This window comes from Neofelis nebulosa, chromosome 9, assembly GCF_028018385.1.
Source record: "Neofelis nebulosa isolate mNeoNeb1 chromosome 9, mNeoNeb1.pri, whole genome shotgun sequence".
Lineage (NCBI taxonomy): Eukaryota > Metazoa > Chordata > Mammalia > Carnivora > Felidae > Neofelis > Neofelis nebulosa.
The window spans coordinates 13,479,627-13,493,803 of record NC_080790.1 but is presented as its reverse complement, the minus strand read 5'-3'; the positions used below and the strand labels follow the sequence as shown (position 1 = coordinate 13,493,803).

The 14,177-nt window shown below is 35.5% G+C and overlaps 1 protein-coding gene across 1 annotated transcript; it reads left to right on the top strand.

The window, feature by feature from the left end:
- The first annotated feature begins 4,693 nt into the window (after positions 1–4,693).
- On the top strand, positions 4,694–12,256 carry RAD51AP2 (RAD51 associated protein 2). Its single transcript, XM_058682583.1, is given in 4 exon segments — positions 4,694–8,066; positions 8,664–8,747; positions 11,977–12,091; positions 12,093–12,256. Coding segments are annotated over 4 exon segments (3,495 nt in total). The 5' UTR covers positions 4,694–4,810; the 3' UTR covers positions 12,133–12,256.
- The last annotated feature ends 1,921 nt before the right edge of the window (positions 12,257–14,177 follow it).

Sequence of the window (14,177 nt, the reverse complement as noted above, 5' to 3'; positions counted from 1 at the left end):
AAAAACAGTTTGAAGATTAAACTATAAAGAATATTGTATGCCAAATTGAAGAATGTGTATTTTATTCTGTAAGTATCAAAGAACAGAAAAAAGTTCCTAAGGAAGTAATAAAGTGATTAATATTAAAAATTTTTTTAGTGTTTATGTTTGAGAGAGACAGAGACAGAGACAGATTGTGAGCAGGGGAGGGGCAGAGAGAGATAGGGAAACACAGAATCAGAAGCAGGCTCCAGGCTCTGAGCTGACAGCACAGAGCCCTACGTGGGGCTCAAACTCAAAAAGGGCAAGATCATGACATGAGCTGAAGTCAGACGCTTAGCTGACTGAGCCACCTAGGTGCCCCTAAAGTGATTAATATTTTAAGAAAAGAAGCTTTATAGTAGTGTTAGATAGAAATTGAAGGGAGACTAGTAAAAAGATTATTTTATTACAATATTCTCAGAGATGATGAGGACCTAAAATAAGGCTGAAACATTATGAATAAAGAATGGTAATTAATTTCAGGGTCATGTCTGATGTACAAGTAACAAGATTTGATGATTGTCTACATAGAAGTTGGATTTCAGGGAAGGAGTAAAAAAGAGAAAAAATTAAGAACACTTAAGAGTTTCTAGTTTAGGAGGCTGGGTAGATAATGATGTCATTAATGAAAATTGAGAATAATGAGATGACTTATAAAGTATTTGCACATACATTGTCTCATTTAAGATTATATTTATGTTATAAATTACCATTAGTGTTCTGCTGAAAGGTTAATTGCACATGTGAATATGCACACCGTTATGGTTTTCTGAAATCTTTTCCCACCTACTGCTTCTTAGTGACTTGATAAAAAGTGCTATTTCTGTTATATACAACCATATTTGTTTTAAATATTTTTAGCAAGTGATATTTTCCTCTCTACCCCCTGCATTTGGTTTAAATATTTTTGTTAGTGGTTCTTATTACGTCTTTAAAAATATTTATTATCTGACTTGTCCATCTGAAACAACTTGGGATTTAGCATATTTATTCACCATTTATATAATTTATTAAAAGACATAAAAGAGAAAAACTGGTTCATCAAATATCTGGTCCTACCATTAAACTTACGTGGTGTTAAAACCAGTAATAGTCTAAAGTCAATTTTTGGCCTTTATGGTAGTATAGTCTCAAGGAGGTCTCCATTTTAACATTTTAACATATAAAACCAGAACCAAAACAGGAAGCTCAAGACATTCTTAAGGCAACAATTGGATAGGTAAAGGTAGAGTGACAATAATATCATTCCGTTTTTGTTTTTGTTTTTGTTTTCTCATTAGCTGAGGTATTTAGCGTGAGGCAATGAGGATGTAAACGTAAATAAATATTTGCTCTGAAGAACATAGAGTCTAGTGGAGAGGATGTAAACAACTCAATAGAGTGATGTTTTAAATGTTATAAAATAAACAGAAATAAACTTCCATAGGAACACAGATGAGGACGCGAGTAGTTCTGCAGGGAGATTGGATACAGCAGGGAGGAGGCAGAGAAGCTTTCACAGCAGAAGTAACTTTGAGTAGAGCCCTTTAAGGCTGAAGGAATTTTCAGGCTGAGAAAAAGAAAGACATTGAGAACGTGCATGGAAAGGCAAGAAAGTAACAAACAGCTTGGTATTTGCAACACGGTGCAAATTGTAAAAATAAAATATAAAATAAATAAAATAAAATAAAATAAAATAAAATAAAATAAAATAAAATAAAATAATAAAATGAAAACAAAGCTGAAAAACGTTAAGGTAGGACCTAGTTGTGAAGATCTGGCAACCATGTTAAGGACACAAGGCTTTAAACGTTCTGAGGTCCTGAGTGAATTGCTGACTTAACTCTAACAGGAGCTTGTGTTACATTTTCAGTATGGGGTTTACCTCATGAGCTCATTCTTTCTTTCATTCATTCAGATCTGGACTATAATAAGACACCAGACTGAAAGGAATGACAGGTGCTGTCCTTAAAGCTCAGGTTACTGTTATTAAGGAGGTAGGAACATTCAGGTAAGGTGATATGGAAATATATGACGTTTGAAATGGGCTTTGAAGGGTAGGTAAGATTTGAACAAATCTCATTTATATTTTGATTTTGATGGGCTAAAGATACACCTTTTGCATTTCTCACTTATAGTGTATTTTTAAGGTAGCATTTAAAAAATAAAACAAAACCCTCACATCAATAATAATTTCAATAGGCATTGATTGAAACAACAGTGATCATTAGTGTAATGATCAAGTAAGTAAGTACAAAAAAAGACTTCTTTTTCTGTCTTCATTGCTGTAAGTTTGTTTAAGGCTGGGAAAAAAACCTCAACAAACCTGTACCTTCCTGTATACCTAATAGTGTCTTAGACACAGTTCTCAAACAATTGTTGAATTAAATTTAATACTCCTGGGTTTTATTGTGTTCTGGTCCTTAAACAATCCGGTTTTTAAATCATGGTGTAAGGGAGATCTAAAAAATAGTATGTTCTTGGAAAGCTAGTAAGATGAAGAAAGAAACACCAAGTGACAGATCAATCTAGAATCACAAAGCTATGGCATTTACTTTACAGATAAAAAAGCTTCCTCCTGGGGTACCTCTCTGTCTAAGTCAGTGGAGCATGCAACTCTTGGTCCTGAGGTCATGAGTTCCAACCCCACAATGGAGGTACGGTTTACTTTAAAAAAAAAAAAAAAAAGAAAGAAAGAAGGAAAGCAAGCAAGCTCGTTCCTAATATTATGTTAGTGCACCATCAGCTATGCAAGTCAATCCTCATGGGCTGATCACAAGCATAGAACAGACTCCATTAGTATGGAATGTATAATTGTGGAAAGTCTAAGGTAAAAAAAAAGGAATGGAATTTACATAGAAGTAGCACTTTGAGAACTCACTGATGTATAATTTGAACAATTGCCACATTCTTATTTTTAGTGTAGATGAAATGCTTGTACTGCAAGGCTTTCTACAAATTTAAGCAAACATGTCTCTGGAGGAATTTACAAGCTAAAGTAATAGCAAATACCCAGAAATTGGATTCACAGTGTATCTGAGAGTATTTACGAGACAGGAGGCTGATGAACATCTTATTACCTACAGTACTACACTAGTTGGGGTGTCTGTGTGGCTCAGCTGGTTAACCAGAGGACTTAGGCCCAGGTCATGATCTCGAGGTTCGTGAGGTCGAGCCCCGCGTCGGGCTCAGTGCTGACAGCTCAGAGCCTGGAGGCTGCTTCAGATTCTGTGTCTCCCTCTCTCTCTGCCCCTCCCATGCTCTGTCTCTCTATAATAAATAAATGTTAAAACAAAACAAAACAAAACTGCTTTAATATTGCACTGGAGGCTCTAGCTAACTTAAGAAGACCAAAAGAAAAAAACCCGGATGATTAATATTTAAAAGCACAAGGAGCGAGGGGTGCCTGGGTGGCTCAGTCGGTTAAGTGTCCGACTTCGGCTCAGGTCATGAACTTGCGGTTAGTGAGTTCAAGCCCTGTGTCGGGCTCTGTGCTGACGGCTGGGAGCCTGGAGCCTGTTTCAGATTCTGTGTCTCCCTCTCTCTCTGCCCCTCCCCCACTCATGCTCTGTTTCTGTCTCTCTCAAAAATAAAGATTAAAAAAATAAAAAAAATAAATAAAGTAGTCCACTAGTCATATCTTGCCATATTTGCTCCCATGGGTTCTAAAATCAAGATTCCTGTTGCACATTATTGTGGTTCTTACAAGTTTTTGCCAGGGAACATAAAACTGACCAACTTAGAAACAATCATTAAGGGGCTGAGGTTTTTGATGGCTGAACAGTAATCCCACGTTCCTTAATAAACATGTACATAATAATAAACATTTTGAAAATAATTTTCTTTTTTTTTCTTCTTTGTGATTACAGAATTGAAAAAAACCAGAACGGACGGGAAATAATAAATTATTCTCAAGGCAGAAGAAAAAGAAAAATAACGTTCACACAACTTATTAGGTATGAATGGAAACTGTATTATATATTCTTACAGTAACTGAGCTAGTTGAAACATACAATTTTTATCTGTAACTTATTTTATCCACAATATTGGGGGGGGGGGAACCCCACAGCACACATGAAAACGATTTTTCTACAGTTTTAAAGTGAAGATTAATAATTATCTGGATAATTATTTTCAACATTTCCTCCCGTGAAATAATTCACATTGTTAAATACCAGTGTCTTTTTTCCCCTAGACACACTTTACTAGTGAAGTGAATATCTGATTTTAAATGTCACCGGGATGATTACGAGCATTTTTGAAAAGTTTTTCCACACACGGAGAGATTTGGCCTGGCGCTCACAGAACACCCTTGTTTTTTTTTTTTTTTTTTTTTTTTACTGGAGAAGACTCTCGAGAGCAACTGTGGAGAAGCCGCTTCCGAGGAAAACAGAATTTTAGAATTTTAAAAGCAAAGCTGTTTCTGTTCACAAATTAAACAAGACACAAATTAAAAGAGAGAGGGAGAGTCTGACTTTTCCCCTTAATTCTACCAGAGGGAAGAAAATCTTTAGACCGGCTACAGTCCGAGCACCCGCAAGAGGCGCTAAAAATAGACAATGTAAAGGCCCCGGGGCTCTGCGCTGAGAGGGAGAGACTACCGGAGCTCCAGGACATCAGGTAGAGTGGGGGCGGGGCCGGACGGCGGAGGGGCGGGGCTGGGGCGTGGTCGGGTCGGGGCTTTCCCTGAGGCCCCGGCCGCAGCCGGCCTCGAGGGGCGTGGCAGGGGCGTGACCAGGCGGAGCCGCCTGGAGCCGGCTAAAAGGCTGGAGCGCGGCCGGACTTCTTCAGAACATCTCGGTTCGCTGTCATGTCCTTCACGCAGTGCAGCGCGCAGGGTGCCGGGTTCAGGGAGCCTGCCACCTCCTTACCGCCTCCTGAGGACGCTGATTCCCGACCGCCCCGAAGTAAGCGGCCCCGTCTAACGGAGCCCGGCAGTGCCTCTGAGGTGGAGTGGAGGCTGCCTCTGGTGCCTCGCTTGTCTGAGGTGGAAAAAGCCTGGCAGTTGTTGTCGCCCAGACCCTTCCCGACCCTTCTTCTTTCAGCGAATGTGATTTTTGGTAACTCCACAGACTCGCGTGTGGAGAAATCAGTCGGTGGGGAGCAGATATGTAGTCCGAGATGCCCAAATGGCAAATTTGAGGCGAATAGTTGTTTGCAGTCTCTCCCCTCACGAAGTTTTGATTCTGGTTTGAGGGCTTCTGGAAAGTCTTGTGAAACAGGACTGAATGACAAAGAGGTTTTCGGTGTGCACCGCAGTGACAGAGCTGGAGCAGAGGTCCGTCCGCTTCTGCCCAACCCCTCTGCAGACGATATACATGGAGTTAAAAGAAATGCGGCTGGAAAACAATATTCAGTGCAAGGGAGGGACGGTATTCAGGAAGACGATAGTTATGTGAAACAGACAGAAAACCTATTTGGGGATGTTACCTTTTACAAGGAAATTAAGTGCAGATGGAAAGCTGACGGTGTTACGCCATCTCATAAAAAGGAAAATAACATTTCAGCATCGGCACTAAATATATCAAAATCTCAAAACCAGCCCAGCATGGAAATTGCCAAAGCCAGCTATTTTAGAGATAGAGGCACAATAAGTATCCCTGAGTTTCCAACTGATTTAAATAGCAAAATGTCCTCTGTCTATTTAAAGGGAACAGCAAAGAAAAAGAATGACAAAAACGAGGCATATGTTAGGGATTTCACAAACGTTTACTGGTCCCAAAATAGACCTGATGTTAAGAAGCAAAAGTTACAGGATGATAAAAACATTGTGGATGCCGATGCAGAAAATATTTTTTCTGCATGCTATGAAAGTAACCACCAGTCACTCAGCAACCAAAATATTTGTGTGAGAAAAAAAGACTTGATCGGTTTAAACTACTATAACCACAGTAGTATCAAATCTGATGTAACAGACTCTGAAAAGAATTTCACTATAATACTGGGGAATGCAAATTTGGAAGAAGCAGAAACATGCCTGGACATTCATAAGTTTACCAGATTAGAAAAGTCTCAAAGCCAGGGCTCTAATATTAGTCACATCTCAGAAAAAATAGGGGCAGTTTGTTGGATTTGGGGTAATTACAAGACTCAAAGTGAAAATGTTAAAAGAACTGGAGAACAATTGAATTTTCTACAATTAGTAGAAATAGATCTTTTAAGCAAAGGAGATTATCACTATACAAAAGCCCTGAATACATGTGAAGAACAATCAAAGCCTCTCATGATAGGAACACTTGGTAGCCAAAAAGCTTTAATAAGTTTTTTTCAGTTAAATGGTAAAGGAGAAAGCAACAATATGCTACAATTAAGATATTCTGCTACACAAAAAGGCTCTCATTTAAGCAAAGTTTTTGAAAATTCCATTATGGAAATTTTGAATTTTCATGAAAATATCTCAGGAAATAAAAAAAATGATAATGTTTTAAACTGGCATGAAATTTTCAAGGATAAGAAGCGAGTTGATCTTCAAAATCTAATAACTAAGAATATGAATGTCAATAGAAAAAATGATATGTTAAGTGTATGTTTACAAACCAGTATTTCAGGACCTCTAAATAGCATATTGAAAACCAACATAGCTTCTTTGCTGAATAACTTTAACTGTTTCATTAGAATTGAAAATGATCCTAAATTACAAGAGAGATGCATTGTCAAATGGATAATGTATTTGCATTATTCAAAAAATAGTATAGTGGAAAATCATACTGTGTATCTAGCAAGGACTTTAACTTTTTCAAGACTATTAGAAGGTAACATGAAACCTATGTTAAGAAAAAGAAAGTTATTTAAAACTGAACAAGTTTTTGAAGAGTCTAAGAAAAAACCTTCCTTCACTATGACGACTAAAAATAAACATTTTCCAATTTTTGAAACATATGAAAAAAATCCTCTTTTAATGGATTTTGATGACATGGATGAAATTTCTTTGACAAAAGACATTTACAAGAATAAGAGCTGTCCTGAACAATTCATGACTGAGGAAAATTGGACTCACTGTATACCTAATGCTGTTAAAACACATGTTAAATCTGGTTCTCAATTTATACAGAACCATAGATATATTAATGAAAAATTGTATGAAGTAAATATGTATAACCAGGATTTAAATACTGAAAGGAAAAAGGAGCATAATAAGATCAGCATTAGTTTTAAGTGCATATTTGAAGATTTCTTCAATATTAGGCCCCGGGCCATACCAACAAACCACGACATAAACCATAGTGAACAAACCAATCTTGGGACTGTAATGCAGGTTCTAAATTTTGGGAGCTTGCTAAGTGAAATCAACGGGAAAAAACAAGACTCAATTTTGAAAGAGGAAGTAAAAGTCACAGCACAAAGTTTAACAAACAGTTGCCAAATTAACAAAGACATTAAGATAGAAAAGGAAGAGAAGAATAATTTTTGTTTAATGGATGGCATGTTTTCTATGCAACCAGTTTCACTAATGAGTAAAAAAGTAAATGCGGAAGAAACCAAATATATTAATCAAAATAATGTAGCTGACAGAAATGAATATGAGCATGTTTTGCAAGAAAGTGAGTTAGCTAATTCAGAGTATTTTCATCCAAAGAATGACTCTACAGAATGTGTTAATCATCAATTTGAAACTGATTTGAGTCTAGGGAACAATGAATGTTTTCAGGATTTAACTGCCAAGTGTTTATCAACAGAAGCTCAGACAATAGTGAGCAATTTTGAGATGAAGAGTAAATTCGATTTAGTACTTGAAGAACTTCATATGTTTCATGAAATCAGTAAGGAAAACAAAATTGTAAGCACTGCGGAAACAAACAATGGGCAAGAATATTACCTTAGAGAAAATAATGATATTGAGGAGGTAAAAACGGAGATGAAAGAAGATTTGAAAATGGTTACAGTCAACGAAATATGTGTATCTTCTTTGCTCCGTGATACTATAACATGTCCTAATATGCATAAGAGACACCAAAGTTTATTTAAATGGAAAGCAGTATCCAATAATGGGAAACAGGAAGTTCCAAATGAATATTGCTGTTCAAGAGCAGCAGAGGAAGAATTACTTTATTCCACTTCTAAGGAAGGTATGAAATTAGTTTTAAAATATTTTTTATCATGATAAAAAAATTCTGCTTTTTTTCCTGTGTAGGCCAAATATATAATTTTGGGAAAAAAGGAGATAGAGGTAAAGTGTAAGATAATATTTATTGATGCACATTATTTTTCTATGAAATCCTGTTCAGACATTAAGTAATAGAGTGAAGGTGAAGATAACATGTGATGAAAATTTTTTTAAAGATTATTTATTTATTTTGAGAGAGAGAGAGAAAGAGGGAGAGATTGAGTGGGGTCAGGGCACAGAGAGAAGGAGAGAGAGAGAGAGAATCCCAAGCAGGCTGTATGTGGTCAGTGCACAGAGCCAGACGCGGGGCTTGAACTCAGGAACCATGAGATCATGACCTGAGCCGAAATCAAGAGTCCGGCCCCTTAACTGACTGAGCCACCCAGGTGCCCCTACAAGTGCTAAAATTTTTAAAAGGAGCCTTGATGAATCCTGCTTCATTTACCCAAATGTTAGAAGCCAATAGAAGGAAACATTTTTGAGAAAGTAATTTGTTTATGGTATTAACATTTTATGTAAAAGTTACTTTTTGCTATAACGTATTGATTATTGTTTTCAGACTGTGAAAATCCTCCATCTAAAAGGCCTGCTTTTTTCTCTGATGAACTTAGGGAGGAAAAAATGACTTACTTACTGAAGGGAGGTAAGATTTTTGGTTATTTTCTAGAATACCTTCTGAGATGACTATTGCATTTTGTGTTTTTAGCATGAGGAGAATATACATAGGTTATTAGGAAATAAATACAAATTTAGCACTTTTGTAACTGTTAATGGTTTACTGATGCAAATTCCAATAGTTAAAAAATCAGCTAAATATTAAAATGGCTACAATCAGCCATTTGGAATATTACTGGGAAATGTTCTCTACAAAAGTGTGTTTAAATATTTGCAGTGATGTGTTGCCATAGCTACGTGATGAGACGGGTTAATACACATATAATGTGTGTGTGTAACATTAATTGGCAAAACCAAAAAAGATATTTATCGAAGTTGACTTTTCATTGATGAGATGTTATTCTGAATTGCATATTTATTATCTATGTTCTCTATTCTTTAAATATTATGGGGCTTTTTATATTGATATTTTATTTAGTAATTAAAAAACATATCATTTAGATATTATTAACATGATGTAACTTATGCATTTAAACTTTTGACTATTAAAAAAATTAAACTAAAGAAAAGTTAAACAACTAAAAAAGGTCTTTGCCTAAAAAAAAAAAAGTCTATAGTACCTGAATAAAACACACTAAGTCTAATATCTATTTTAACTTGTGAGGTAAGGGTAGGGTTGAAATTAGGAAACTGTTTTCTAAATGACTAAATTTGCATGTGGTCAGGAATTACAGGTGCTCAGTAACAAGACTAGATCTAGAAAGAATAATGATGGAGGTGAAATGTATCTACCAAAACATCTTTAGTCATGGACCGTTTCTCAAAGTATCTTTGAAGGAAGATTAGGAAGGAATGTCCGGAGGGTTTTGAAGGGAGATTAGGGAGCGCCTACTCATACGGTCATCGTGGTTACAATTGTGACAGTGAAATTGAGTGTATGAAGAAAATTAAAGTATGTGCACAAACGGGAAAAGAAACGTTACATGTGTTAGAAATATCTGAACCCATATAGTCTACAGGGCCTTCACAAGGAAAAGAGCCTCATCATGAAATATGAAAAATAACGTGGTCAGCCAGGATTATTTAGTACCATGTTAGGACAGTCCTCTTGGATTTACTTTTGAAGTGCATGCAAACGGAGTGGTTTTTCTAAGACTTGTTAAAACTCATAGTGGAGGAGAAAAGTTGGGGAATGCTGGGAAGGAGGGGGGCTAGTAAAAATGGATTAATTCTGCCTAGGTGGAGTGGGTGCCTGCTTGTGCTTCTGCCTATGGGATTTTGAAGGCATTGGGGAGTGGTGGGTTCTGCCCTGGTGCTGAAATGTTTCTGATACCTACCCACTGGTCATCATGATGCCTCCCATCTACCAGTCATGATTCCGGGGCATCCGGTCTCTCTTTGTTTCTCTCTCCTGTCTCTCTGGTGTGCAAAATACAAGTAGTTTGAAATTATTTTGAACACGGGAAATAGGCCAGTCAGTGCGCCAGGTGCTTTATATATCATTTAGCACCAAGCCTTCTCTAACCTGAATGTATAGATGAATCACCTGGGTGTCCTATTAAACGATTCTGATTATTTTGTGGGGTAGGCCAGAAGCTTCTGTATTTGCAACAAGCAAATGTAGATGCTGCTGGCGTGTGGACTTTGACTTGCAAGGATTTAGAAAACATTTGAGTCAGTATTATTTCTAAAAGACTACTAATACATTTTATGACTTTTGAATGTTTAGAATTGTTAAGTAACACAAAGCAGTAGATTAATCTGGTGTACAGTAGTAATAAAAGGGATCACAATCTATTCATAAAAAGGTAGGAAATCCAAGGAGATGAGGAACCGTATCCTCATAGCCACAACTTGATGACTGTTTAAGGACATATGCTTTGCAAAAGGCCTCTGTTGATATAAATTGGTTCGGTGATTTCCTACCCATTGCAAAATCACCAGAAGTATCTGTAATATTAGACCATGAAAGAGGAGAGCTATTCTTTGAAAAAGTAATCAAATGGACTGATCATGGCTTTGTTCTGAAATAATAATCTCATAATGAAGTCCCCTTAGTATAAATTGCTGAAATTATCTAATTTATAACCAAATCTAGCCTATCAGACACGACCCAACAATTTTGTTTTATTTAAAAAATGAAAACAACTGGTAATGTTGTTTTCTCTTATTTTTTATAATTAAGTTTATAGTTTTAATGTTGAATAAAGTACCATAAACTGATTTATAGCTATTTTTGTGTCTTTTTCTCCCTATTTGCATATAGTTAAGCTTTGTATTTCATTTCATTATTGCTTACATCGGTAAACACACAGGTTCTGTTTGGTTCAGCTTAATAGAAATCATGCCATTTATCTTTTGTCAGAATTATTATTAGGCTGATTATACTATTTTCAGTAAAATGTGCTATTATATTAAGGTCATACTAATTCATTAAAGCTGACTGAAAGCCTGATACATTTTTAGCTTTATATTTGTACCTCACTGTTTATTTATTTTTTTAAAAAAGCACTCTGAAAATTAGAGGTATTTTTGTATTTCATTATGAAGCATAGTTAATACTACCTGTCTGTTCTACTGATTTAGTAACAGATGTACCTCCATGAAATGTTTTAAACTTTTTTGAATATGATAGTGTGATGTTAAATAAAACTTTCAAAATCAGAGCCCTCCATTTATACATAAACAGATGAAATACATCTGTGCTCTATTATTGATAAAAGTCTCTATTAAAGCCAAATGTAATCATTAACAGCATAGCCTACTGTTTAGCTTCTAAAAAAAAATGACATGGTTTTTTTTTTTTTTTTTTTTTTTTTTTTTTCAACATTTTTTTTTTAAAAATGACATGGTTTTTAAAGCCACAGCATCAAGTTAATTATATAGTTTTGTTATTGTTTTTAAGTCAGACTACCTGACTGGAATGATGATTTTTTTTTAGTTGTTATTTTATGTGGGCAAGTTACTTAACTTTTTTTTGTGTTGAGACTTTCACATTTTAAAAATGGGGATAGGATTAAGTAAACTAATTAATTTAAAGCACTTATTAGCTCAGTGACTCAGTAAATGTTTCCAGACCATGATTAGAAGTAAGTAAAACTTGTTGGGATGAGCACTGGGTGTCATATGGAAACCAATCTGACAATAAATTATATTAAAAAAAAAAAGAAATGAAAAAAAAGAAGTAAAGTTTTTAAGCATAGAAACTACAACTACAATTTTACTCCCTTATGCACTTTTATTATCTTATATTTTAGGTAGTAATTTTTCACATGGAATTTCAAGAGTACTACCTCTTAAGACATGCAGTCGACCAATCAGAATTGGTTTGTCAAGAAAAGCTAAGCTTAAACAACTTCATCCCTATCTGAAATAAATGTTATGAGAACTTAAAAGAAGACATTGGACTTTAACATTTCAAAACATTTCACAGCATTTATAAGTGTTTTGTTTCCTACTTTGGTTAAATGCTTTCTCTTAGTTTGGGAGTTTGGGGCTTTCTTTATTATGAAGTATGGAGAAGGTTTTGTGTATGTGTGTGTGAATTATCTAATTACCTTTAAACATTACAAAATATTTCACTGATGTTTCCATATTATATTATAACATATACATTAAAGGCTTTTCATGATCTCGTAAAACATGTCAACGTATTATTTTTCATGATATATATGTATAAGCCTTTTATAGAGAAGAATATTAGCCTTTATAGGTTTCTCAAAAGTATCTGTGACTCATAAAAATGGTAACAAACCACTGTTCTAATCCACTTGTTGTTTTTTTTTTTAAGTAAAAAATAGAGATTCAAAGAGGATGGGTAAGATTTTTAAGACCGCAAAATTAGTGTCAGGTTTGGGATAGAGGCACTTTCTGAAGAATTCTCTCCTACTTTTCTCTGGGATTCATTTTCTAATTACAAAAAAACATGTATTTATTTTTTGAGAAGCAGAGAGAGACAGAGTGTGGGCAGGGGAGGGGTAGAGAGAGAGGGAGGCACAGAATCTGAAGCAGGCTCCAGGCTCTGAGATGTCAGCACAGGGTCCAACGTGGGGCTCCAACTCCCAAACTGTGAGATCATGACCTGAGCCAAAGTCAGATGCTTAACCAACTGAGCCATCCAGGCACCCCTCACTTTCTAATTTTTATTTCTCCCCCACAGTCTACCTTTGGCCCCAGAGCAGAATTATGATCATGTAGTTAGTACCTATTCTTAATTTATTCACTCACAAAACAAATACATTTTAATCCTACCATTGTATTAAGCTCAGAGATAGAATACAGAAAACACGTATGAGAACCCACCTTATGGAACTTATTTTCTCTGCTTAAGATTGGTAAAGAAATGTATAATATACATAATTTAAAGGTAGCCATCAGTAGAATAATACTTTTCAAAACATTATACAGAGAAGCAACAGTAAAATTGGTTACTTAAAGTAAGGAAAGAAGGAGGCATCAAGAAAGCATTAAAAAGCAGAAAGCATACAATGCAGAAAGAAGACTAAATGTATCAATTCACAAAATATATGTGACTGGATTAAATTCTATTACAAGCCAAGGTTCTGAAACACACTAAAAACATCTCAATTTCTCTGTATTCTTTAATTATTACCCCCTAGCAATGTACTTTCCAACTTCTATATCTTGCTCTGATTTCTCTCCACGCCTCCACCCAAACTCACCACCTTCTTAAACATATAAACACTTTTCTAGAAAGAATGCAAGTTCCTTGAAGGCAAGATTCTTTCCCATGTGCCTAGAATAGCACTTGCCCTTTGTGAGTACACGTAAAATAGAGTGAATGAATAATAAATTTTTACACCTGCTCATAACAGCTATATCTTTTTGAATTCTTAATAGTTTTATGACCTTGGGCAAGTCCTCATTTCTTTTTTTTTTTTCATTCTTTTAAAGTTTATTTATTTTGAGAGAGAGAAAAAGCACGAGTGGGGGAGGGGCAGAGAGAGAGGTAGAGAGAGAATCCCAAGCAGACTCTACAACATCAGTGCGGAGCCCAACACAGAGCTTGAACTCACGAACCGTGAGATCATGACCTGAGTCGAAACCAAGAGTTAGAGGCTTAACCGATTGAGCCACCCAGGTGCCCCTGCAAACTCTCATTTCTAAAAAGGTGATAACAATATTTCATTGGATCATTGTGAAGTTTAAATGAGCTAATACATGTTATGTATTTGTAGTGGCTCTGATATGTAGTAATTCCTCAATAATGAATAACAATTTGCTGATACACAGTAATTACTCAATAATTAGTAACTATTTAGAATGACTGACCTTTTCTTGAATTATTTTGGATCAGGAATTGGATTATTTTCAGGAATATGCCTATTCCTTTGAGTCTTATGAAGATGTTCCTTTTACTTTTTTTCTACAAGGGTCCTCATCTACCTCTTTTTTCTTTTTATTATTACAAGCCCCTTTCGGATTTTTTCTTTTTTTT